Here is a 26,637-nt window from a genome sequence, read left to right on the forward strand (position 1 = left end):
TAAATTCTATTGGGACCACGTTCAGTGTGTCGGTCTCGTTGTTCGTAGCGAGCCTGGCTAAGGCATCCACATCTGAGTTTTGCTCTCAGGGAACCTGGTTATGGCATAGAACTCGAATTGTCTGAGTGCAGCCTTGTATTTTTCTAAATACGCAGCCATTCTTATGCCACGAGCTTGATATTCCCCTAAAATTTGGTTGACCACTAATTGTGAATCACTATACCAATGTATAGCCTTTGTTTTGAGTTCCTTGGCTACCCAAAGTCCTGCCAATAATGCTTCGTATTCAGCCTCATTATTGGACGCTTCGAAATTGAACCTTAAGGCAGAGTGGAAACGACTTCCTGCTGGAGTGATTAGTATGATTCCTGCCCCCGATCCATTTTCGTTGCAAGATCCGTTGACATAAAGTTTCCAGAGCTCGCGAACTGGGGTTATAACTTCGTCGTTGGATACTTCAGCGCATTCTACGATGAAATCCACCAAGGCTTGTCCCTTTATGGTTGTTCTCGGGTGATATGTGATCTCGAACTGTCCGAGTTCGACCGCCCATTTTAACAATCTTCCCGAGGCTTCTGGTTTAGACAAAACCTGCCGCAGTGGTTGGTCAGTTAACACATGAATAGGATGTGCTTGAAAATAAGGTCGGAGCTTTCGAGATGAGTGTATCAGGCTTAGAGCCAGTTTCTCCATTAAAGGGTATCTCAATTCTGCCCCCAGTAACCTTTTGCTGACATAATACACTGGTTTTTGTACCTTCTTGTCTTCTCTGATGAGCACAGCACTAATGGCGTGCTCGGTAGTAGCAAGATACAAGTATAAGACTTCTCCTGTGATAGTCTTTGACAAGATCGAAGGTTTGGCGAGATGTTTCTTTAAATCCTGGAATACGAGCTTGCACTCTTCTGTCCACTCAAACTTTTTCCCCCTCTCAAAAGGTTGAAGAAAGGAAGACAACGGTCTGTAGATTTTGAAACAAACCTACTTAATGCCACCATCCGTCCAGTTAAACTCTGGACATCCTTATGCTTTCGAGGCGAGGGCATATCAATCAATGCCTTGATCTTGTCAGGATTAACCTCTATCCCTCGCGCGTTTACTATAAAACCTAGAAACTTTCCCAAAGATACTCCGAAAGAGCATTTCTGTGGGTTGAGTTTCATGTTATATTTTCTTAATACGGCAAAGCATTCTTCGAGGTCATCCACATGGTTATCGTTATGTTTAGACTTGACTAGCATGTCATTAACATAAACTTCCATGTTATTAGTTATCTGCTCGGAGAACATCCTGTTCACAAGTCTTTGGTACGTTGCTCTAGCGTTTTTAAGCCCAAAAGGCATGACATTGTAGCAGTATAGTCTCTTATTGGTTACAAAGCTCGTATGCTCTTAGTCAGATGCGTGAATGGCGATCTGGTTATATCCAGAATAGGCGTCCATGAACGAAATGAGGTTGTGACCTACTGTGGCATCGACGAGCTGATCGATTCGAGGTAAGGGAAAACAATCCTTGGGGCATGCCTTGTTAAGGTCGGAGTAGTCGATGCAGGTTCACCATGTTCCATTGGGTTTCAGAACCAACACTGGATTGGCAATCCAATCAGGATAGAAGGCATCTCGTATGAATCAATTTGCCTTTAACTTGTCGACTTCTTCCTTTAGGGCCTTCTTTCTATCGTCGTCCAGGAGTCTTCGTTTTTGCTGTTTCGGGGGGAAACTCTTGTTGATGTTAAGTGCATGACTTATGACATTTGGACTTATTCCCACCATGTCTAAATGCAACCCTGCGAATACATCCTAGTTCTCTTTTAAGAAGCGAATTAATTTCTATTTCGCTTTTTCATAAAGATTCTTACCCACCTTCACCGTCTTCGTGGGATCAACTTCTTCGAGCTTAACCTCCTCGAGCTTTTCTAGAGGTTTGAGGTCAGTCCTCTCCTCTATTCTGGGGTCGATCTCTTCATCAACCTCGAAAATCATCCCATCCTTGTTCTGAATTATCACAAGTTCTTGTGCACTTGTTTGTTTCTTCCCTCTAACGGAGATGCTATAACACTCCCTCCTCGCAAGCTGGTCCCCTTTCAGAGTCTCGATGCCACTAGAAGTCGAGAACTTGATGGCCAAATGTCTAACAGATGATACTGCCCCTAGCCCAACTAGGGCGGGTCTCCTGAGCAGTACATTGTAGGAAGATGGAAGATCCACCACGACTAACTCCATCATCTTGGTTACAGAGACTAGATAGTCTCCCAAGGTCACAGGGAGTTCAATGGATCCCATACAGGAAATCCCTTCTCCTGAAAAACCGCACAGTGTGGTTGCACAGGCCTTTAGGTCGCGAAGCACGAGTCCCATCTTTTCTAGAGTGGCTTTATAGAGGATATTCACCGAGCTTCCGTTATCAATCAGGACTCAGTGTACCCTCTTGTTCGCGAGCTGGAAGGTTATGACCAGGGGGTCGTAATGGGGAAATTGGACATGAGATGCGTCTTCTTCAGTGAAGGTTATAGGTTGAGTTTCAACTCTTTGTTGTTTTGGAGCTATTGGTTCGGGTTCGTAGGGAGAACCGTCACCTGTCTTGAGCTCATTTACAAATCTCTTTTGGGCGTTCCTGCCCGATCCTGCGATATGGGGTCCCCCCCCCCCCAGATGGTTATGACATCTTCTCCATCAATCGAAGGGGGTCGCTCATCCTCCCGAGGTCGGGACTTACTGTTCTGGGCAGGTGGTGCAGCTGCTGCCCTTTGGCTGGTGGAAGCCTGGTTGGGATTTCGGTTTCTTACGTATTGTCTGAAATAACCCCTCGAGATCAATCCTTCGATCTCGTCTTTTAACTGTCGACACTCATCGGTTGTATGTCTGATATCCCGTTGAAATCTACAGTATTTACTAGAATCTCTTTTTGCTTTTTGGTTCCTCATGGGGTCAGGTCTTCTGAATGGGACCTGGTTTTCATTAGCCAAGTATATGTTCTCTTGAGACTCATTAAGCTCAGTATACACTTTGTATACGGAGAAGTATCTTTCCCCTTTCTTCTTCTTTCCCCCATCTGCTTCGGGGTTATTCCCTTCATTTTTCTTCCTTTTGGAAGGGTTGTCCCTGGGGGATTTCGAAGTTGACGGGTCTGCCAAGGTCAAAGCAGAGTTCGCATTTATCATTGTAGTTATGGGCTGGGAGGTCATGTTCAATGCTGAACTCGCCTCTTCTACATTGACAAACCACTGGGCTCGTCAATTGAACTCGGTTAACAACCTGATAGGTTTCCTTTGTAAGTCTTCCCAGAGAGGACTTCCTGGCATTACACCAGCTCAAACTGCCATTAAGTGCCACTATCGTTGATATCTCAAGCTTGAGCCACTTCTAAGTTAAACCTTGTGAGGTAACCTTTTAGTGACTCGTTTGGTTGTTGTCAGACATTGGTCAGGGCTGAGGCTTCAGTCCTAATGCCAACCATAGCTTTAAATTGTTTTTTGAAATCTCTTGAAAATTGATCCTAGGATGTGATTGAATGCCTTTTGAACTTTTCAAACCATTTTTTTGCTGGTCTTGTGAGTGTGGTTGGGAACAACATACATCTGAGCTCGTAGCCCACATTGCTAGCTCGCATAATAGTGTTGAACGTGCTCAGATGGCTATATGGATCTGAATTTCTGTCGAATGACGGGACATGAGGAATTCTAAACCCCTGAGGAAACGGGGTGTTGAAGATATGTGGGGCAAATGGCTCGAGCTCCTTATCGAACTCTTCATCCCTTTCCCAGATACACTCGTTCTGTAAGAGCATGAATGCTCTCTCCAACTATTCAATCCTTTCTTAGACTAGATCTACGGGAGGCCTAGCCTGGACCTGAGGGGGCTAGTTATCGCTGATAACAACTCCAGCTCCCTGTCTCGGTGCAGAATTGTAAATCAGATGTTTGCTGCCATTTAGATGATCTCGTAGATCTGGGTTCGGGGGATTATCACGTCCTTGATTATGGTTTAAGTGTTCCCGTGGATCAGGGTGATCTCCTCGATTCCCAGCATTCCTTGGTTCCGTGTTGTAAATGCTCACGGACCTAGTGTAATCCAAGCTTTCACTTACATAGCTTGCTGCTCGGTTATTACAAGATGGTTCTCCTACTGGCCTTCTTGTCCCAGCAATTTGTGATCGTGACATTTGGCTTCTCGTAGGTTGAGGAGCCCTGCGATCTCGGGCAACTTCTCCTTGTTCGTGCCTAGCCCGTCGATTCCTATCTTGATGGGCAGGTCGCAGAACTTCCTAAACTGGCGAGGAATGCCTTATTGGTGATGGTGGGTGTCTTATGGGAGACGGTGGCTGTCTCGCATTGTTGGGCCTAAATGGTCCCGAATTTTCCCGTTCAGGCTCCGGGACGTTCTGTGCAGTACCAGGATTTGGGGTCTGAGCCACTGAGGGGGCTCAATTGTTCCCCGTTCCTGTTTGTGCTTCTACAGTCGGGTTGGCGGTACCCTCAGCCCGGTTACTCCTCCGTGGTCTTGGCCAAACAGGCTGGGACGCTGGTGGCGGCGCTTGCTTTGCCCTTTTGGCGGTCGTGTTCTTACGAGGACGTCCCCTAGGCCTTCGAGGAGGGGCCTGGGCGCCAGCAGCCAGTCTAGCTAATTCTTCATTGTGCTTCGTTGCTTCTGCCAACTGTTTGCGCAGTTGGCGATTTTCAAGTTCCATAATTGGAACATACCTTTTCGGATTGTAATACATATCCTCGTCGGGCCTAGGGGCAGGCGGTCCTCAAGAGTTGGATGAGTCACTCCTTTCTTTGGGATCAGGATCCACCATAGGTTGCTTTCCAGACCGTCGTGGGTAATCTTCATCATGAGAAATTTCCTACTCAGGTATATTGCGGTTACTTGTAGTGGCCATTGATGATCCGAGAGGCTCTCTAACTAAACAGGCTCACGTCTTGTTTAATAGCTTTCAATGAAAGCACCAAACTGTTGACGTCGTTTTTCGTCAACTTAAGAAATAATAACAATTAAACAAAAATATACCAAAGGAAGTAAATAAAAAGAATGTAGACAGGGTCTTTTACGTGGTTCAGCAGTTAAAATCTGGCTAGTCCATGAGTCTATATTATTGACTCTTTTGGAATTCCCTGGAGCTTTCAAGAAGCAATTGCCCAGAGTTTTCTCTCCAAATCTCAATATTTTGGTTCCTTACAAATGAATTATCCCACTCTATTTATAGAGGGGTTTTCTGAATTGCTTCCCACATATTTCGGGAAGATATTCTATAAATCAAATAAAATAATGCCATTAAATGCATTAGTTACTATGTACACGGTAATATCCCATAAAATGTGGGATTTAATAACGAATTACATCAGATCCCTTAAACAAAGGGAATTTATAACAATAAATACATTCACACACAGTTGACGAGCTTAGACACTAGATCATTGTGCCTTCAAGACCGCTTGCCTATTACGTGCTTGTCATCTTGGTTCACCTATGCTCCCAACAAGTAACCATTGACGTATCCATCCCCTTCGAGCTTACAGATCCCGAGCTCGAACCATCTTGTCTGAGAGGGGGAAATGAATCAAGAAGTTTATACAAGTGTTGAATCATTGCCACTGTGAGTTGCGAGCCTAACTCGTTGGCTTGGAGCACCTTCGAGGCCACACAATGCTCGAACTCACGAGGTTGTCACTTACAACGAAATTGTCTCTGAGTTGTGGATAACATGATGACTGTGCTTATTTCAAGCTTACACCTTACGAGCCTGGATTTCGAGATCAAGATCCCCATCCTCAAAATCTGGGTGTAACCGTTCTAGTTTTTTAATTTAGAAGTGACAACAAGAGATTATATATTATATGTTTAATATAATATTGATATTATACATGGATTTTAAATTTAAGTCTGTTGCTAGGAGATAGTAGATTATATTATATTATATGTTTAATATGATATTATTATGAAGTTTAAGTTTAAGTTTAAGTTTAATTAAATTTTATTTAAGTTATGATTTTATTGTTTTTAAATAATTATCATTGTAAAATATCTCAAAAATATCATATTTTAATTTGTTTAATTATTTATTTATTTTATTTTATTTAAGTTTAAATCATGTTAACAATCAACTGTTAAATATAAGAATATTTTGTTATATATAAGAATATTATGTTAAAGTTAACCAAAAAATAACAGTTAAAATAAAAAATTTATGTTATCTACACACTTTTTATATAGAAGAAATATAAAAGGAAATTATATAGTAGGTGCATTGATAGAGGTGGTGTTTCTATTTCCAACATGTAGAGAAATTATAACCCAAATTTTTTTATATAATGTTGTACATTTGTAGTTATATCAGACGTCCCAGTAGTTTTGGAGAAATTCTGAATAATTTACAATGTCCAAACATGATTCAAACAATCAATTGCACGCGTATTTTTTTATACAACTAACCATTTTGAACTCTAATTTTCAATATTGTAAAGTATTTAGAATTTTTTGAAAACTGGTGGGGTACATACTATAACTACAATATACATCATCATATTAAAAAAATTGAGTTATAATTTCACAACATATCAAAAACAGAAATACCTTTATCGATAAGGACTAAACTAATACATGTTTCCTTAGTTTTATTTATAGAATTTATTAATTATTTTTATTAAATTTATATTAATGTCATATAAATTTTAAATAAATATCATATTTTAATTAAATAAATAATTTATTTATTTTTGTTTAAGTTTATGTTTGTTCTAGTTTTTGAATTTGGAAGTGCCAGCAAGAGATTATATATTATATGTTTAATGTAATATTAAATATTATACGTAGATTTTACATTTAAGTTTCTTGCTAGTTTTTTTTTTAAAAAAAATAATTTGTTTCTAATTGACAGTAGATTATATTATATGTTTAAATAATATTATTCTAATAAGTGAGTTTAAGTTTAATTCAATTTTATTTAAGTTATAAAACGTATGATTTTATTATTTTTAAATAATTATCATTGTAAAATATCTCAAAAATATATTATTTTAATTTGTTTAATTATTTATTATTTCTAAATAATTATCATTGTAAAATATCTAAAAAAATATTCTATTTTAATTTTTTTAATTATTTATTTTATTTTACTTAAGTTTAAATGATATTTACAAACTACAATATTTCGTTAAAGTTAACATTAAAAAATAAAAAACCAATTTAAATTATCTACACCATTTTTATATAGAAGATATATATATATATATTAAGGGAGATTCTACTAGGCTTCAAAAAGAGCACCACTAGGGCTCTTGAGTATTCACGACTCGTGAACAATTTTCTGCGCAATATTTTATAGTTATTTAAAACATCCTACAAATTTTCAAAAAATTATGTGCTGAAAACTAAGTTCAAAACAAGTTGTTGCACGTGTTGCACATGTAACTAATTTTTTTTATGCGCGTGGAAAATATGTTTGAACCTAGTTTTCAACACGATAAATTATTTGAAATTTTCTGAAAATTTGCAGGATGCTCTACAAAATACACAGTCATCAAAAAAATTACGCCGAAAACTATTCACGGGTGGATAATACAAAAAGTGCCACCGATGGGCTCTTTTTGAAGCCCTTACAACATAATTTCCCTATATATTTATACATATGAAAAGTAAAAATACAGCAGACGCTAATTACAATTTCACAAAATAGTTTATAAAAATTCAAATATAATTTTTCATTTTCTCTTCTGTTTCAATGGAAGAAACATTAATATTAGATCTATTTCTGTACAACAATAAAAAGGAATATATATATATATAGATTTTATATTTTCATCCACATTCTTTTTGAGTTATTCCCCCAACATATAAACTGAGAAAAACTACAGGCGACTGCTTACAAGAACATATATCACACCGAGTTCTCAGTCGGTCCAAAGGTTGTAACCGGAGATGATGGAACTGATGGCAAAGGCACCAAAAGCTAAAAATGCCATCCCCACTGAAGCACTTGCCATCTCAGTGAACTCATCTTTTCCCCAGTTTGATTGCCAATCATCCACACGAGTAGCAGCCGATGATGATGCCGATATGAGAAGATATGCTAATATCTGTTATTAGAAAAGATAATGAAGAATCAGTACACCACCAAAAGTCTATAACAAACTTTGGATTCAATACTCACTACCCTAACCTAAGCATATTCAGAAATATCAGTGTCCTAATCCCATGGTTGGGAAAGCCCAAAATACCTGAGACCAGTCACCAAAATAGGCAATCACTAAAGTAAGAATTGTGATCAATTTAAGCCAATGTTTTAAAAACCAGCAAGCCAAACCAGCACCAACTTACAAGCTAGAGTTCTTACAAAGCCACAGGTTAGATTTAAGTTGGTTTAAACTGTGAAATGGATCCCCATTAAACCTTCTTAAACCCCCAAATCTGACTTAGTAAAAACTATGCAGCCTGGATCAAGAACTCTAATGAAAAATTCTCATACGTTAATCACACAGCTAAGAAGTAAACTACTTGCCTGATCCATGAAAAACTCGAAGTGACGACGAAGGTGGTGGCGGATCACGTGTTTACCGGTTGAAAGATGGTACGATAGATCATAGGTTTGAAATAACGCATATGCAAATGCAATAACATTCACCGATAAGCAATACCTGTGGACGAAAAAGAAAAATCAAATTAGGATTAAGCTTCACAAGGTCTAGTTATTAAATGAGAAAAATTAAAAGGGCAAAGTCCTGCAAGTCAACAGCCAGTGGGAAAAGTCATCACTCCTAGTTCTCTCAATTTAAGAAGGTGGGCAGCAATTATTTATTCTCATTATTATTATAATTTTAACAACTTCTTTAAAATCAAAATCTTGATGATGGAAACTAAAATTTCCATGGTCAAAATACCAAGTATAAAAGTATGACATTAATGAATATTTTAGCCCAAAGAAAAGAACTTTAAAAAGTAAAGTTTCAAACATAGACCATATCTAAAGCACAAACCACTGTAGAGGATTTATACAACCCAGAAGTTTAAATTTCGAAATATTTAATATATTAAACATTTAATTTAAATTTGGAAATTATAAATATATACATGTACCTGTACTCTTTGTATCGATCAAAGGAGTCGCCGCTCCAGCCCTGAGTTTTATCGGCAGCCATAACCGAGAAGGAAATCAAGCAGAGAATGACTTCACTCACCCGAAACCCTAAGGCCGCACTCTTCAACATATCCTCCTTCGTCGACCTCCTCCCCGTCGATCGCCTACCTCCGCCGCCGCTTCCATTTTCGCCACCACTGGCTCCGGCGACGGGTCCAACCTTGGCAACCGACTGAGGAGCCTCTTCCCTCGTCGCTCTATTGATCACCGTCGTTGGCTGCACGGTTGCATTCGGCTGCTGTTTCTTCAGTTGGTGGCTGGCGACCTGTTGACGATTATCAGCAGTAGTAGACTGTCGCAGCGAGTGGTGATTATCCTGATAGTGATTGACCTTCTCGACAGGGACGATGGCTTTGGAGTTATCTTGTGGCTTTTCCGGCGAGTTATCCGGAGACTCGTAGGGAGGACTTTCGGGTGGATCACCCGCATCCGATCGGAGAGGGGAGTGGAATCGGAGAGGGGAGTGGGGTGAGTCTAATTGGGATGTGTCCGAGTTTCTTGATGACGATTTCTTCATGGCTCGTTTGGTTTGCTGGGAGTGATTGTGATTGGGGTTGGTTTGAGTTTGGGACTCCATTAATTTGATTTGATTTTCTCGAACTTTAATGGGAAAGAAAAAGGGGTGCTGTTTGGGAACCGAGAAAAAGAGAAGAAAAGGAAAAGAGGAAGTTACATGAGTCCTTCTTTCACTTCATGCTTCGTTTGTGGGGACTACTGCACTGCATACTGACGTGGCATTGATTTGTTTTTATAACTTTTATTGCCAACTCACTAAAATGTACTTGATGTTAGTCAAATTGGTGTCGTGGCAGAATTCAATTGGATCATGGTTGAGAAGATAGGACTACTAACTCTATAAAATCAGTGAGATTCTTTTTCTACTTACAAACTTTAAAATTATTGTTTATTAAACTTTAATTAATCCCAACCTAACTATTTCATAGCAATAAGGAATAAATTGATCAAATTATGAGGCATCTGATATTTGAGTAATGGGATACATATTCTTTTTATATATAAATTGGATAGTATAAGTATTTTTTAAAATACATACTATTTGTATGGATATTTAAAAAAATTACTTATTAGCATTTTACTTTATTTTTTAAAATTCATTACTAAATTTTGTTTACATCTCATTTTTTCTGAGTAAAAAAAATGAGTGATGTTTCTAATAATTACTAGATATAAAAAATGTGTAATATGTACGTTTGTTTAGTTTTATTTATAGAATTTATTAATTATTTTTATTAAATTTATATTAATTTTATATAAATTTCAAATAAATATTATATTTTAATTAAATAATTTATTTATTTTTGTTTAAGTTTGTGTTTGTTCTAGTTTTTGAATTTAGGAATGACAACAAGAAATTATATATTGTATGTTTAATGTAATATTAAATATTATATGTGGATTCTTAATCTAAGTTTCTTGATAGTTTTTTTTAAAAAGTAATTTGTTGTTAATTGACAGTAGATTATATTATATGTTTAATATGATATTATTCTAATAAGTGAGCTTAAGTTTAATTAAATTTTATTTAAGTTATAAAACATATGATTTTATTATTTTTTTTAAATAACTATCATTGTAAAATATATCTAAAAAATATCATATTTTAATTTGTTTAATTATTTATTATTTTTAAATAATTATTATTGTAAAATATTTAAAATATATCATATTTTAATTTGTTTAATTATTTATTATTTTTAAATAATTATCATGGTAAAATATCTCAAAAATATTTAATTTTTTATTTTTTTTAATTATTCATTTTATTTTATTTAAGTATTTACAAATCACCGTTAAACATAAAAATATTCTATTAAATATAAGAAACAATAATTTTCATTATCTACACACTTATTATACAGAAGAGATATCGTTATTTATATTAATATACAACGAAGAAAAAAATTATAATAAGAATTCCAACTTTTACACACGGTTATGAGGTCGCAATCCTCATCATCTATACTTCAAGTGATAGATTATTTCAATATTTAATATAAATGTTTTTCCAAAATCATAATAGTTAAATAAAGATTTAGCTATTAAAATCTATATAGCTATTTATAAATAAATATTTATATAAGTATTAAATGCCAAGTCATAAATATTACTCTAGCTAAGTATCATAAAATACTTGGTGCACACTTCGGAATATATGGTAGATAATAGATATTTAAATCACAACAATACAAATCAAGAAAACAGATGATATAAAAAAAAAAAAAACACTATCATTGAGCATCATGTCCAAATATTGTCCACTACAACTTCAGTCAAGTGTTTATTCTTTTACCATTTTTAAGGCTACTCAAATATTCAGGTCCCTAGATTTTATATCATATTGGCTTAGCAACTAAGACTCCTAGAGACCAAATCTGCATGGCAACAAAATAATATATATAAAAATATAAAAGCAAGATAAACAAATTTGAGACTTGAATATAAACACACATATATACATAAAGCATATAACCAAAGTGTAAAGCTTTGAGTGGAAACTTTATGAGGTAGCTTAAAGTAGCGTTCTTTTGGAATTCTTTAAGAGTGCGCTATCCTTTTGTGTTATAAAGGCAATTATTCCACTCAACTTTATCATTTTCTTTACCTTCCACTCATTCTTCTTCAGTTCTTCCAAATGTCTCAGTAAGCATCACAACATGCACAAAACAATATTGAGCACCAATCCTTTTGCATAGTGGAGCTTCCACCAATCCCTAAACAACAAGTGTCATTACCTAAGACTCCCCTAAGTAAGGCTACATTAGATTCAACACGAACATAACACCTTTATGACACGAAACAATTAAATCAAACACATAGATGACACATTTAATTAGCAAGACATACTATATTGGCAGGTTTAACACACAATCAAATGTGTTATATGACACAAACACAAAATTAATGAGTTTTATGTGTACATCAACAACTTCATTAAAAAAAAGTTGTTTTTTGATTTTTTTTTTCAAATTTTTAATTTAGTATAAAATAAAAAATATATATTTTAAAATTAAATATTCACCTAAACAAGTTAGATGGATCATAAAGAGCTTAAATGAGTTTTTGACAAAAATGACACTTTTATTATACTTATACTTGTTAAATGGATCAACACAAAAAATGACACGAAAATTAAATGTCACCCAACTCCTACTCTATTCTATAATTCTCAATTTTCAAATAGTATATACCATCTAACCAAGAAAAGCATCAAAAGGCATACCTTCTTCTTTCTTTCCTCTCCAAAGGTGATATATATAAGTTAGTTTTAGAGTGCCTTTAGTCTAAGATACTGGGAAGCCACCATCAACTTTGCCTTTTAGTCACGTTAGGCTATAACAAAGATTTTCATAATCTACTTTTCTTAGTAGAGTTGATCACTTGAACTTAACTATAAGAATTGACTTCAAGAATAAGTTATTGTCTAATGCTCAAAAAAACTTGGAGGAGTAACATCTACATTTGAATTCTCATGGGCAAGATTTTGCGCAAGTGATTAGAGTTGGTAGAAAGACATGGAATGGAAGCATGTTCAAATTCTATTGAAGGAACCAAAGAAGACAAGGAATAAACAAGCAACAATTGTCACAAAAAAGAACTACTCGTCCAGTTTATTACTTGTCAGATTATACATTTTCAGTCAGCAAAAATGATATACATCTCTCAAATTAGCCAGTGAAGGAAAAAGAGAATGGATTCGATGACTATATCGAAAACGCTCGAAATAAATAAATAAATACGTACATGCACCTATAAGTAGTAAGAAGTAAGTAGGGAAAACTGCATTTTTTGTGCAAACACCTTACAGATAAGATTTCTTCAGTGTTGCGCGCTTTATATAGATATTTGTTGTCCTATGAAGATGGGGTAAGAGCTTGATATTTGAAGAGAGTGTGATGCTCAGTGTGGTAGTTTCAAACGGTTAAACAGCACAAGAAAACTTTGCTCAGGAACAACATATAGGAAACCTAAATCTGCACCTTTCACAAATGGTCCCATACCCTGAACCAATCAAGTTCAAAACAAAATGCAGAGATTATTATTAGATCATGCCCAATATACTGAAAACTTTAATTGACAGATAAGACAATTTTGTTTCCTCCCATGTCCTGTTTGAAACTAAAAGGGATTGTAGAATGAAAGAAATGCTACCCTACATCCTGTACAGTTTAGTTACCTTGCCATTGAGCTGTAGAAGTTCTCCATCAACCCATTGTGGATTCCGAAACCCAAATTCAGCTATTCTTCCTTGACCTTTATAGCTTGCAACCTACATAAAGTAATGATATATGAGCCATCAATCAGTTGCAAGTATACGGAAGTTTTGATGCATTATGCATTACAGTCCAATGCAGTTAAATCTGGAGTTTTCCATTTCCAAGGACCAAGCCAACCAAGTTACATACAGAACATGAATAAAGTTTTATTTTATGTGCATAAGTAGTTGGTCACAAGTATAATTACCACTCCTAATTCCTCTGGATACATCCCTCGGTTGGAAACACGGTTCCCTCTCCCAATTTTAGCACGGAATGTCACCTGTACACCCAGATAATCACAAAGTTTAGTATGCTATACCTCGTGATGTTTGTAAACATATACAATTACATAAAACAATTAACTACCAAACAGCACAAGCTGTCAAGAGTTTCAAAGCTACAAAACCTGGCCAGCAGGAACATTCAGATCTCCAGTTAGTTTCACTGCCTCAACATATTCAAAGAACTCCACATCTGAAGAATTGCCTTTAACATCCGAACCCTTCCAGTGGCCAAATTTACGCCTGAGTTGTACTACCTCAGTGCCATACGGGCCAAATGAACCAACATATAGGCCTGTGAATCAGCCAAAAGGATTGGCATTAGACAGGCCAAAAATAGCAAAGAGAAAGATTGGAAGTGGGAAGGACGGTAATATAAGAACATGTCTCACCATCAAATGGGTCTAGATCTCCTTCAGAAGTGGCAATTCGACTGAACTTGGTGTATTCAGATAACGTACTCCTTTTCTGTGCTTGACTAACAGCAAGTTTAACAATTTCACGAACATTTCTTGAAACCTGTTATTTATGTTATAGTTTATTTTATTGTTCAGAAAAGGCATAGCATTTTGCCTCAGTTTATAGGGTCTAAAAGAAGAGAGAAACAAAATGATAGAAAATCATATGATTCAACTATGTTTAATTAATTAAAACTCAATATGAACAATTCAAATTGGAACACCTCACTAGTTTATATCATTTGAAGAATCAATACAAGACCCACATGATGTTCACATACAGAGTTCTGGCCACTAAAGCTCAAACTAACCTTTGAAGAAATCTTGTCAGACTTCAAAAATGCCTTGGCAACATCAGGAGGCATAAGCTCAGAGACACCTTGAGCTGCAAGAGCTGCCACTTTGACTTTTGACATTTTATCTTCTTTGGTATCAGAATCAAGATTTCTGCCAGGAATATGCAGCAGAAAGGAATCCCTCTCCATATCTTTTATTTCAGCTGGGTGACGCACATAGTCATCTTTAGTGGAAGTATCTTCAATGTTATGTACAATTCCACCAATGAAAAGCTTCATGTCCAATTCCTTTTCATCTTCTGTTGTATCACTATCTCCCAGAGTGACCTCATCAGGCTGAATCTCATCCAAACTACTACTTTCTTCATCTTCAGAAATATCACTGCAATCTGCTTTCTCATTATTCTCTTGCATCAACTGCTTCACCGAATCACCATCCTCAGTCACTTCCTCATTAACATTGACATTCATGACTTTAACCTTCAGTCCTGGAATTTTATCTTTAAGAAAATTGATCACACTTTTTATTCCCTCCTCAGTTGCTTCCTCAATATTAATGCCTTTCTCCTCACTTTTTTCTGCCTTCTCCTCAATTTCCTGAACATCTACCACTGGTTCATTCTCAACTTCTGAAGTGGATTGGCTTTTTATAGGTTTATTTGGTGAGATAGTGGAGTTTTTTGAATTGCCTTTGGCTCGTTGCAAGTACACAATCTATCGACAGACACAACATCAGAGAGGGCAATATGATGAGAGAGAATGAGTAGCAAAAAGTAAAGTAAAAGAGAACCAAGTTCAAAGAAAAAGATGTGCTACCACATATTTCTCACAAACTCTTAGGCCTATCTAAATAGAAAAAAGTGCTGATAACGTTGAAAAACCATTCAAAGTAGAAAAGCTAAATGATAACGCTTGAGACTGCCATTGATAAACAATAGTTTGAACAGCAACAATGACCTTTACTAAGTGGATTTCCATCCCCTTCATGGTGTTCACACAAGTTGTTTATGTTCTATACTATTTAGGTTAGTACTTATTACCTAATGATTAGGTCAATATTTTGATGGTTACCTAACTTTTAATCATTAGAAACTTTGAAGGTCAAATCAATTTGTAGTTTATCAAAAATACTAAATGAATTATGATAACTTAACATTTGAAATTGATCACAATTCAATTTTATTTTTACTTTTTTGAAATGTATCCACCATGAAAACGTAATTATTGAGAACTCTTTATATGAATTTATATATATTTGAAATAATCAAGGATTATTGCATGCTACATTTTTTTTTAAGTGCGACATCTTCTTATATTAAATCTTCCCTGGATACACAAGATTAGTTATTGAGAGGAAATTTGTCCATACCTGCATAACATATGTGTCATCGTGATTTTTTACAACATAAATTTCAAAAAGTGGAGTTCCCAAAGATGCAGTGACTAACTGTCTGCAACAACACAACAATCAGCAACACGTTCCAATAAATTTAGATGTAAAATAAGCAAGAAATATTCTAACCTTGGACTGTAACTTCTACCGACAAATCTGCCCACTCCAGGGACAATGTGTATTAACCTGCCAAAGGGATCGTCCGAGTCTTCTGGGTAACCCACCCACCAACCTACCTGTTCAGAGATTGAGAAAGTTAGTGAACACTATTTTAAATGGATTTTTCTTAGCCAATCACCTATAAATAAATAAAAAATAAGAAGAAACTAAAGAAAAGAAGTTGATTTACAAGCCAACGAGATCAAAATGGTATAAAGGGTCATTAACCAAATCAAGTCAGTATAATTTTAAAAAAATACGAAATTAAAGCCAGCAACAGGGCCAGGTAAGGTGATTACCAGTCCACTTCCTGTGTGTTTACACAATTTTGAAGCATCGTGATATCGCTCTTCATCTATTGCAATCTGTAGAAACATAACAGACCTCATAAGTGAAAATTTTGTTAAGTGGGCAGAGACCAAAAAAATCTACTGATGTAAATGCCTATCCAATCCAACCTGCAACTGATTCATGATTTCAGCAACACTGTCCTTGGACGTAGCTTCTTCAATGGCCATTTTCAACTTTGCAGCTTCTTGGAAGTCTTCTTTCTCAATTGCCTCCTCAAGTTGGAACTGCAAAGTATATCATCTAGTTAAAGAAAACACACAACGTACTGTGAAAGGTCATTCTTGTGTTTTGATAACACATTTTGGAACACAAATTCTGATTAATTTTTACACCTAACCAAATTCATTAGAAAATGTGCCGTATATGGACGAGCATGAACTTCAGAAGCTCGTATTGTCTATACTTGGCCTGACCTTTCTTAACAAATTATACTTAACCAGCTATAATCATAGTAAATTAAGCTAAGAAACCTTAACCTCGTTCGCCCAACTTTCTATTACGATTCATCATACTTGCATATTTTCTTGGTTATACAAGATAACTTAATTTGATTCCTTACCAATCAACAATAATTCACTGTAACAAATGAAAGTTTAGCAACTAAACCCAGATATATGTATCCCTAAATAGATATTGTGGACAAACCCCAATTCTTGCTCTACAATTCGACCCTTATCTCAAATGAATGGACTTCAAGACAGCAATACAAGAAAGACCCAGATATTGTTTCTAACTTAAGGAACATATTTCGTAATGAAAAAGTGAAGGAAGAGGCCAAATGATTGGAAGGTACCTTGAGAACGGAGGCAAAGCTCTCTGCTTGTTCAGTCTCAGAAAAATGGCGACTCCACCTATTCCAGTCCCATTCCAAAGAAGACCCATTACAGTCACTAGAACTGTTAGTGCAACGGCAGTAAAGGCTGGAGCTCCGGCGATTCTTAGAAGAAGAAGAAGAAGAAGAAGAAGAAGAGGAAGAGGAAGAGATTTGGGGCTTGGTTGGAAGAGAACAACCCCAACCCAGAACGAAACTGAGTCGATTATAGATAGACTTCTTGGGCGAGAAATCTGAAGAACAACAGAAGGGTCTGAATGGGGAAACCGACATAGCTTGACCCACTCCCCAAGAATTGGCCACCGCCATATCTAAATCTCTCTCTTGGTCTCGGACCTCTGTGCTTCAGAGTCGCACCAACTTATGTGGAGTCCTGTGGAAACCCGATGAAGATGATAATGGTGATGGCGATGTTGGGTGGATAAAATCGCCCAAGTACAACTCACAACTCTACATATATACTTCTACATATATAGTTGTAGATATATACTACAATTAGTCCATAAACACTATACCCAAACAAGCCCAACTCTCTCCCTCTCTTATAATTATTAGAGCATTTAGGTGTTATACAATTGATTTACATGAAAATCTTATGCTAATTATAATGTTGAGCACTAATAATCAAGCTCAATTAAGAACAAGTCTAGTGATAATTGAAATGACTTCTATTTTTTAAGTGGTCTTCTCACCCACATTTTAATAAATAAGTTAATTTTTAAAAGAAATTCATATACCATTTAAATAATTCTTTAATTACATAATTATCTTAATAAAACAATTTTAAAATAAATAATTTTTGTTTTATTTTAGAATAAATAGTATTTTTTCCACTGAACTTTTAACACTATAAGATTGTGTTACACCCAAATTTTGAGGATAAATAAATGAGTCTCGAAATGTAGGCTCGTAAAACATAAGCTCGAAAATGACAAGCAATGATTGAACACTTGTATAAATATGCATGGTTCCTGACTTGTTCTTGTTGGCGATCGAGCACAAGTTTAAAAGGCTCGAGCTTAAGATCCAAGCTCGAAAGAAATAATCTTCTCCGACGCATATGGATGTTATTCGAGCCTTAGGTGCAAGCTCGAAGGTATTGGTCTCCGAAGATTGAGTTCGATGAAGCTACCAGCTGAGGGGCTGACTGAAATAACAAACTCGAATGTATGTTGATTTCGAAAGCGCGTTAACCTTGCATTCAAGGTCGGCAACACGTTTTCCATACAACAGTTGTTAGGAGATCCCTATTCTTTAGGGATTTGTTGTTATCTGATAATTAGATCCAATTATCCTGGGATATTATGTATTTAATTACATTTATTTCATATTAGAATAATCAGTTGTAACTTCCCTGAAATTAGTGGAACATATTATCCTAACTAGACCTATAAATAGGCTGGTATTTTTCATTTGTAGTCAAGCACAATCTTGTACTGAGAATACTATGTTGAATTGCTCTGAGAAAACTTTGAAAGAGTATTACAAATCAATAATATTGACTCGTGGATTATGCATATTTTAACTCCTAAACTACGTAAAAATCATACTATTATTTTCTTCTTTTCTGAATCTTTGTTTAGTGTTCTAAAGATTTAAGTTGACGAAAAACGGCGTCAACAGATTGTGCCCTTAAAATATACGTTCAGTTAAAATATTCTCCTGAACTATTGATATTATCATATCGTGCCCCCTATTACAATTTGCATAATATAATTAACACATTTTTGCCCCTAAAACTTTGACAACTACCAAATTGTGTCATTTTAATTATAAAAATTTAAAAATCTATTTTTATATTAGTTCTTACCAATTAAAGAATTTTTTAAAAAAATTAATAAAAGACTAAAATTATTTAAAATTCTTTTTAAATACATTTAAGTTTGAAAATATTTTTTAAAAGAAAAATTAAATTATTACAAATGAAAAAAATACACATTACCTTCTTCTTCTTTATTCTTTTTTAATATATTTTCTAATTACTTTCTATTCTTTCATTTTTGCCAAATATTTTTAATTAATTAAGTTTTATATACTTCTTTTAAAATTAATACATTTTAAATTTATAATATTTTATATATATTTAATTTTTAAAATAATTTTAGGGGGCAAAAATGAAAGAATAGAAAGTAATTAGAAAAATTAATAAAAAAAGGGAATATGTTTTTTTAATTGTAACGATTTAGTTTTTATTTTTAAAAAAATTAAAACTTAAATGTATTTAAAATGAATTTTAAATAATTTTAGTATTTTATTGAATTTTTTTAATAATTTTTCTAAATTTTTTTAAGACCTAATAGAAAAATGGATTTTTAAATTTTTATAATTAAAGGGAACACAATTTGGTAGTTGTCAAGGTTTTGGGGGTAAAAATGTCAATTATTTTATGCAAATAGTAACAGGGGCACAATCTGATAGTATCAATAGTTCATGGGAAATTTTAACAGTTTGTATATTTTAAGGGCACAATCTCGTAGTGTAAAAAATTCAAGGAGCAAAAATGTTGCTTTCTTTATTTTATTTTATTTTATTTTTGAGTAAAAATATATTGCATTGTACATACCTCAGTTGCAATGTTTAAAAGAGTGCCTTACATACACACTCATCTTCCATCCTAAGGACAATTCTTACTAATCTATGAGCATCAAGATTTACTTTCATGATTGATGTGAGAGAAAGAGATCAGATTGGAGAATAAAGAAGATTTACAACATCACAAAGGGAATTAAAATTCCATGGCTAAACCAAGAGAACATATTTCTTCTCCTTGGCATTCAAATCTGAAGAGATAAAGATGATTGTTGGGATCACTTATTAAATAAGACAACAAATCTTTAAAGAAAGTGAAATTAAATTGATTTTTAGGTGGTTTGTAAGCCAATTAAATAAGACAAATAATCCATCAAATTTTGCATTGAAAGATTTGAAGAAGGAGAGGTTGAGAAGGAAGTACGATGGTATATATAGTTTTGTTGATTAAAATTATGATAATATTCTTTTCCGTAAACAATTATCTAATTTTATCAGGAAAAAAAAGTGACAATAAAATCTGCTATTGAGTATCAGCCAAACATTAGACTAAAATTTAGGGAAAACCTATTTTAGAAAATAATATTTGATTAAAACTGTCAAAGGGTAAAGGCTAACAATGATTGAATTTAATCAGGTTTATTACTATTATTATTTCTATTTTAAATAAATAAATGAAGTATCATTCTGTCTTCCAAGCTTAGCCATGTTTTAATTTATTTATTTATTTTTATTTTATTTTTTGCAATTTCTTCATCTTAATCAAATAAGACATTAATAATGGATAGCATGTAAAAGGGTATACCAATTTGATCCATCAGGTTTAGACCCCACGTTGAATATCAGTAAGCAATTGATGTTTTTGTTATCTAACTCCTTATCTGCCAAATACCAACTTACCATAATACCATATACTTAAAAATAAAGTAAAGAAAAGTTGCAAGCACAAAAGTCTAGAATGGTCTATTTTGAATTTAATATAAGTGGACCACAATGGTTAAAATAAACACCATTTCAGATTTCAATAATCATAAAATGACAACCATTTATACTCATCACTTTGAGCTCCAAAAAATCATCCAAGACCTCTTCACAACCTCATTATTGCTCCACATCACTGTCTAAACTCTTTATATCAGACATGTAGCCATACAATTTGAAGAAACTACCATTTTCAAATTGAACTAATCAGAATATTTATTTTAGTATGAGTAATGATATGTGCACCCAAAATATACACACACAAAACAGTGACACATAATTTGAGTACATATCTTGGATGCACGTATCGATAGTCTTTTAGTATATCACAGCTACATACATAAATACACGCGTGGGTAAGTAGGAGTTACCTTAGAAAAATGATTATCACATAAAGCACCAATACCATGTATATTAGTAAAATTGTCAATGTTTACGTTGTGTGAGTGGAAATAAAACCGAAACGGTATAAAAAGTACAAACAAAATTACAGAGAGACACTAGTGTTTACAACCGGCAGCCACAAAAACTACAATTTTATTCTACACTGATTATCCAAATAAAGAAAAACATTAAGGGCATTGTTTTCCCTTGGATTTCCTATAATCCATATACTAGTGAAGCAATGTAGCAGTTTCCTTCATTACAATGTACAGATACAATATTTCCAGCTAAGTATGCAATGGCCAGCACAAGAACTTACTATGTGATGGCCAAGGTATCAACAAAATAACATTTATCTTTCCTCAGCATCGGGTTAGAAAAAGTAGTTAAAATTTTGTGAAAAATAATCCAGTAAACAGTTTAGCGTTCTGGTGGAGTGGACTGGCCAGGTGGAATGTGTAAAGTAGATGTGACCAGCTCAATGCTTGATTGACTACGAGGAGCAACATCTGGCCCCGATTCCATGTCACTGTCTACATCATTCCCCATTCCAGCATTTTCCAAATGGACGGGGCGAAGCAGACCTTGCAATCTCAAAAAATAGCTCTGACTGGGAGATTGTTCTCTTACGTACCGACTAGTCGTCATAATAGGGACAGATGATCGTTCAGAGTCAGCACGGAGATTAGACAAGGCACTAAGGTCAAGATTCGGGAAGACTGAGCAGCGGCACCGGGGACATTTTACATTCAGTCGAAGCCACTCATCAATGCATTCCACATGAAAATTGTGAGCACAAGGAAGCCCACGAACCTGCACTTAAGGAAAAATATATAATTAAACTTGAGATTAGTGTGTACTGTGGATGATATGTTTGGCAATCAAAATTAAAACTACCTCATTGCCAACATGGAACTCTTCCAAGCAGATTGGACACTCACTACAATCAGTTGGGACAGCCTTTAGGCGGAACTTGGGAAGTTCCTGAATTAGTGCTTCAACTGCTTCCCTCTGACAAAATCAGACAGAAGCTTCACCAACAAAAAATTTCAAAACAGAAGCAATAATTAAAAGAGTAATTGAAATCAGAGTGCACAAGTTTTACAACCCAATAAAATATTTAGAACAAGTGGTCTCTGCAACCATGACCACGCATACACATGTGCTATAATAGTTCAATGCGTCTTAAAACAGCAACACAACTTTCTAAGTGCTAGTGTTAAGATCATATATATGATAATAGTTTATCATCTGAGCCAGTGTCACTTGAGAGAAACTAACAATTACCTGAGCTGGAGTCAAGTATAGTCCTGGATGGTAAGTAGCAACATCTTGGCCCATGCCTCTTGTTTCTTGACCTGCAGCTTCAAATGCCCAATCAGGGACACGAACCATGTCAACAAATACCTGCAAAAGGGTGGGAAAAATCTTTCTATGAATGAGTTCATATTCATTCATCATCTATAATACATATATTTACAATTCTTAGAAAAAGAGCATGCCACATAGAAAAAACAAAAGCATGATATATCCATGTAATTAAATAAACATAAATCCTGGACCTTTAAGCTGCATCCATAAGAAAAAGCTACTAGAAACCACATGAGAACCTCAAAATTACAAGAGAAGGTATGCTGCTTACCCCATACTCTGAAATAGGAATTCCTTGTTGTGCACGTAATAAGTGTGCTTGTCTTCGTGTCAGCCACTATAAGAAAAAAGTATAGATGGCAAAAATTAATACTAGAATTCAAAATTTACAAAATTAAATCGGGGCAAGCAATAAACAATTATAACTTGTGAGGAAATCGAGAGATGGAAAGTGAAAATAAATATAGAAAATGCCCCCTTAGTCATTTAAAATTTAAATTGTAATGGAATCTGTTACAAAACAAGGAAGAAACAATCAAATAAAACACTGACCTTGCCAAATGACATACACGCTATGCAGAGGAGTGCACAGTAGCTAAAAAGTAACCATATAAGGAAACCCCATTTCTGACCTTGTTCCGGCAACTGTATGCAATTAAAATATGTAAGCCGGTATCAAGATTGCTCTCTGGTGATAATGAAAACCAATCACCAAAGCTAATATGACTTACACAGACTTTCCCTCTTTTGAACCACAGTGTACCAATTACTGTCCAAGCCCAGAGAAATGGATAGAGTAGCAGAGAAAGTATCGAAAGTACCACTACTCTTCCACAAAAACGAGCATACCTCTGCTGCCAACCAAAATCCCTAAGATGGAGAAAATGAATAAAAAGACCAATCAACATTCACATTCAGCTTTTGACTTGGGAATATTAAATGAGACTGAGCAACGAAAAAGCAGCCAGTCATTAGGTAGTCTAAAAGAAAGTTTGACAAAAAATGTAGAAGAGAAAAGAAACCCACACAGCAAAAGGTTTGAGCGGCACATAACATTTTTGTGCCTAATAGGTTTATCGTAATGAAATACCATTAACTACCAGTTCAATCCGGTAATGTTCTGATAATGTCTATGAGTTAGTCCTCTTCACGGAGACACGTAGGTCCTTCGCCTTCCAACATTAGTTTATATATATACATAGATATATATATATATGTGTGTGTGTGTAACTTTGGCTCTAGAGACAAATGGCCTTAAGAATCTATTTCTCTAAATTTTCAATATCTGTTTCCACCATTGCATCGGTGATTCTCAATTCTAATGACTATCTACATGGTATTAAGAACTGTATTGATTATTTAGCTTTGGTTGGTAACACGTTGATACCAAAGATCACACTAAAGCAATTTTCAAAGGCCTACCCCAAGTTTACTGTCTTTGTTAACTCACGTTCTGATTCCTATTCTATTGAGGAGATTGATTCCCTTTTGTAGCTCAGATTAAAAAACATTACTAGATGGTATCAGCTGTTGCCAATCTTGCAACCCATAGTATCACTAAGAAGCCAACGGCGGCAGATCAATTGATTCATCTTAACATCCTCAAGATAAGTTCACTCCTATTTATAATCGGAAAATAGAAAGCTTGTGCCCAATTAATGAATCTGTGTGCATTGTCTTTATATACAACCATTTAAACAAATAAAACGATATAGAATATAACATAAAAAAAATTCAATATTTATAGGAAAGAAGCCTGATGTCTGCTCTTTTCTTTTCATTTCCCGTTCAGACACTGCTTTAGCTCATAGGTTGGCTGAACAAGCTAGAATTCATAATCTAGCTGATTTTGTAACTCAAAGGGAGGAACCCCCTACTGTGGTTTCCACTATTTTCGCTTAATCCATGAACATCGTTCCAGCAAAAAAAAAAAAAGGAAAGAAGCCTTACAAACCCATTCCAGCAGCAAGTCCATTATCTACGAACATCAGCAAACGAAAAGCAAACACCACAGTGTAATCAACCTGAGTCCAATCAATAAATAATAACAAAAAACAAGTCAAAAAATTAAACTGCAAAAAAAAAAAAAAAACCACTTTAACTTCTTCAGAGTTCAGACTTGAGAAGCTCACCACAATCCATATGTTCAATGGGTATGTACAACCATGATAACGCTCCCAATTAACAGCAACAATAACACTATGCACAAAACTGTTATAGGAAACAAATAAAACCCATAAAGAAACTATAGTAGCTTTTAATAAAGAATGCACATTTACTTGGAACAAATAACAATATTCATATTCCTTCAAACAAAAAATATAATATTATTATATAATACAAATCAAGCGGAGTTATAAGTTTCAGATTGAAAAAATCCCAAATTTTGAAATCGCAAAAGGATACACACTAGTCGCGAGCATAGACAGGAAGAACCCATCGTACCTGCAAGACACAACTTCGCATCATCAAAGTTCTGTTCTAGTTCAAATTCAAATGCGTATACAATAGATATAAACAACCACCAATACACAAAATATAAACATGCATATCCATATTTCTACAAAGAGAGATATAAATGTGAAATTTAGGAAGGAAAACACACCACTTGAAATCAACGCCTCTAATGGCCATCGAGAAGGAAATGAGATGAAAATCCCTAGGGTGAAGAAGCCCAAGAATCGAGTATCTTCATTTCAAGAAGGAAATGCGTCAAATTGGAAGAGGAATCTTTGGAAAACTGGGTTCCTATATGCTCAATTCCATGGAATGGTAAGAGGAAAGAGAGGTGTAGAGAGAGAAAGTGAAGTAGAGAGAGAAATGAGAAGGTGGAATGGAAGAGTGGAGCTGGACTGAGAGAGACATGTAGAGAGAAAGAATAAGCGGAATGCTAACGGTGTGCCACTTTGCCGTTATTTTAAGCCATTTTTCTTTCCAAAACCAAAAAATAAAATTAACCAAATAATTTTGAAAAAAAAACCAAAAAATTTACATAAAAAATTTAAAACTAATCAAATAAATAAAAATATGTTCATAGGATTGTGCAAAAGTTTTGGCAAACCACTCATTCCAAATACACTGTCCAAATCAAATAAAAAAAACTGATAAAAAATACTTCCTGAATAACCTGACGAAAATTCAAACTGTCCAATTATTATATTCTGCGATTTGGAAATTATACCAATCTGCCTAATATAACACGAATAAATCGATTAAGTTTTTTTTTAATTTATACATACATATATTATGTATATTATTATATATATTATATGTAATATTAAATATTATTTTTAAATTTTTAACAATGAATTTAGAATAATGTTTTCAAGTTTCAATTTATAATAATATGTCTAATTTCGGAAGATGTATACTATATTTTTAGTTTGTTGAATCTAATTATTTGAACATTTTAAAAAAAAACTTAAGAATGGTTTAGGCTGGTTAACCCGAAAAAACTGTCTAAAACATTGTATTGGTTAAACTTTTTTTTCTTAATTGGATGGGTTAGAGTTGGATTTTTGCAACCCGAATTTTACATTGGGTTGATTAAAATATGTTATAACCCAACCAAACTGACCAATAGACACCTCTAGTTCATAAAGTTAAGAAATTAGTTCATGAAAAAAAGAGTAAAAAAACTAGTATTAATAAGTTCTTTTTACCAAATAAATTAAAATTGATACTAAAAATTAAGGTACAAAATTGATTTTTTTTTTTACATATACAACCCTTAAAATATTTATTGCAATAATTTTAACAATTCTAATGATCAAATGAACCGATTTTGGAAAGACTTATTGACACTAATTTATTAGGCTAGATTTCAACTTTAAAAAAAAAAAAAAAAAAAGTGATAAGGTATTAAAGGACTGTTATTCATATTTAAAATTGTTTTTTCTTCCATCTTTATACTTTGTAATACTTAAGTTTCAAAAGTTGATTTGTATTAGTTAGGTCCTCAACTTTTTCAAATCGTATTATTTAGGTGTCTAAATAATATTTTTATTTATTTTTTATTTTAAAATACATAAAAAATATAAAATAAATGGTGAATCATTCTTAAAATATTTGGACATTTAATTTATGACAATAATAATCATGACATGAGAAAAAAATATTTTCATGACATATTTAAAAGGAATATTTGCGGGAAAAGTTTCCAATGTTTTGGATTTGTAACCGGCATAGATCCA

At 34.4% G+C, this 26,637-nt stretch overlaps 3 protein-coding genes across 3 annotated transcripts; all 3 read right to left on the reverse strand.

Moving 5' to 3' along the window:
* Positions 1-7,661: 7,661 nt before the first annotated feature.
* On the reverse strand, positions 7,662-9,869 carry LOC133830340 (CASP-like protein 4A3). The gene is made up of 3 exons (XM_062260313.1): positions 9,072-9,869; positions 8,497-8,632; positions 7,662-8,074 (listed from the first exon to the last, which is right to left on the reverse strand). The coding sequence occupies exons 1-3, from the start codon at positions 9,707-9,709 to the stop codon at positions 7,889-7,891; spliced, it is 960 nt and encodes a 319-aa protein (XP_062116297.1). The 5' UTR covers positions 9,710-9,869; the 3' UTR covers positions 7,662-7,888.
* A 2,863-nt stretch (positions 9,870-12,732) lies between these two features.
* Positions 12,733-17,627, reverse strand: LOC133830341 (protein EXECUTER 2, chloroplastic). The gene is made up of 11 exons (XM_062260314.1): positions 17,141-17,627; positions 16,455-16,571; positions 16,296-16,361; positions 15,967-16,073; positions 15,814-15,895; positions 14,460-15,158; positions 14,083-14,209; positions 13,816-13,985; positions 13,615-13,689; positions 13,328-13,420; positions 12,733-13,152 (listed from the first exon to the last, which is right to left on the reverse strand). Exons 1-11 carry the CDS (start codon positions 17,486-17,488, stop codon positions 13,051-13,053), a joined length of 1,986 nt encoding a protein of 661 aa, XP_062116298.1. The 5' UTR covers positions 17,489-17,627; the 3' UTR covers positions 12,733-13,050.
* Positions 17,628-21,073: 3,446 nt separating this feature from the next.
* LOC133830342 (E3 ubiquitin-protein ligase SIS3) lies at positions 21,074-25,297 on the reverse strand. The gene is made up of 10 exons (XM_062260315.1): positions 25,050-25,297; positions 24,851-24,889; positions 24,577-24,643; positions 24,395-24,468; positions 23,176-23,314; positions 22,997-23,089; positions 22,716-22,781; positions 22,361-22,480; positions 21,971-22,084; positions 21,074-21,886 (listed from the first exon to the last, which is right to left on the reverse strand). Exons 1-10 carry the CDS (start codon positions 25,076-25,078, stop codon positions 21,494-21,496), a joined length of 1,134 nt encoding a protein of 377 aa, XP_062116299.1. The 5' UTR covers positions 25,079-25,297; the 3' UTR covers positions 21,074-21,493.
* Between the last annotated feature and the right edge of the window lie 1,340 nt (positions 25,298-26,637).

The sequence above is a fragment of the Humulus lupulus genome, chromosome 4, assembly GCF_963169125.1.
Source record: "Humulus lupulus chromosome 4, drHumLupu1.1, whole genome shotgun sequence".
Classification (NCBI taxonomy): Eukaryota; Viridiplantae; Streptophyta; class Magnoliopsida; order Rosales; family Cannabaceae; genus Humulus; species Humulus lupulus.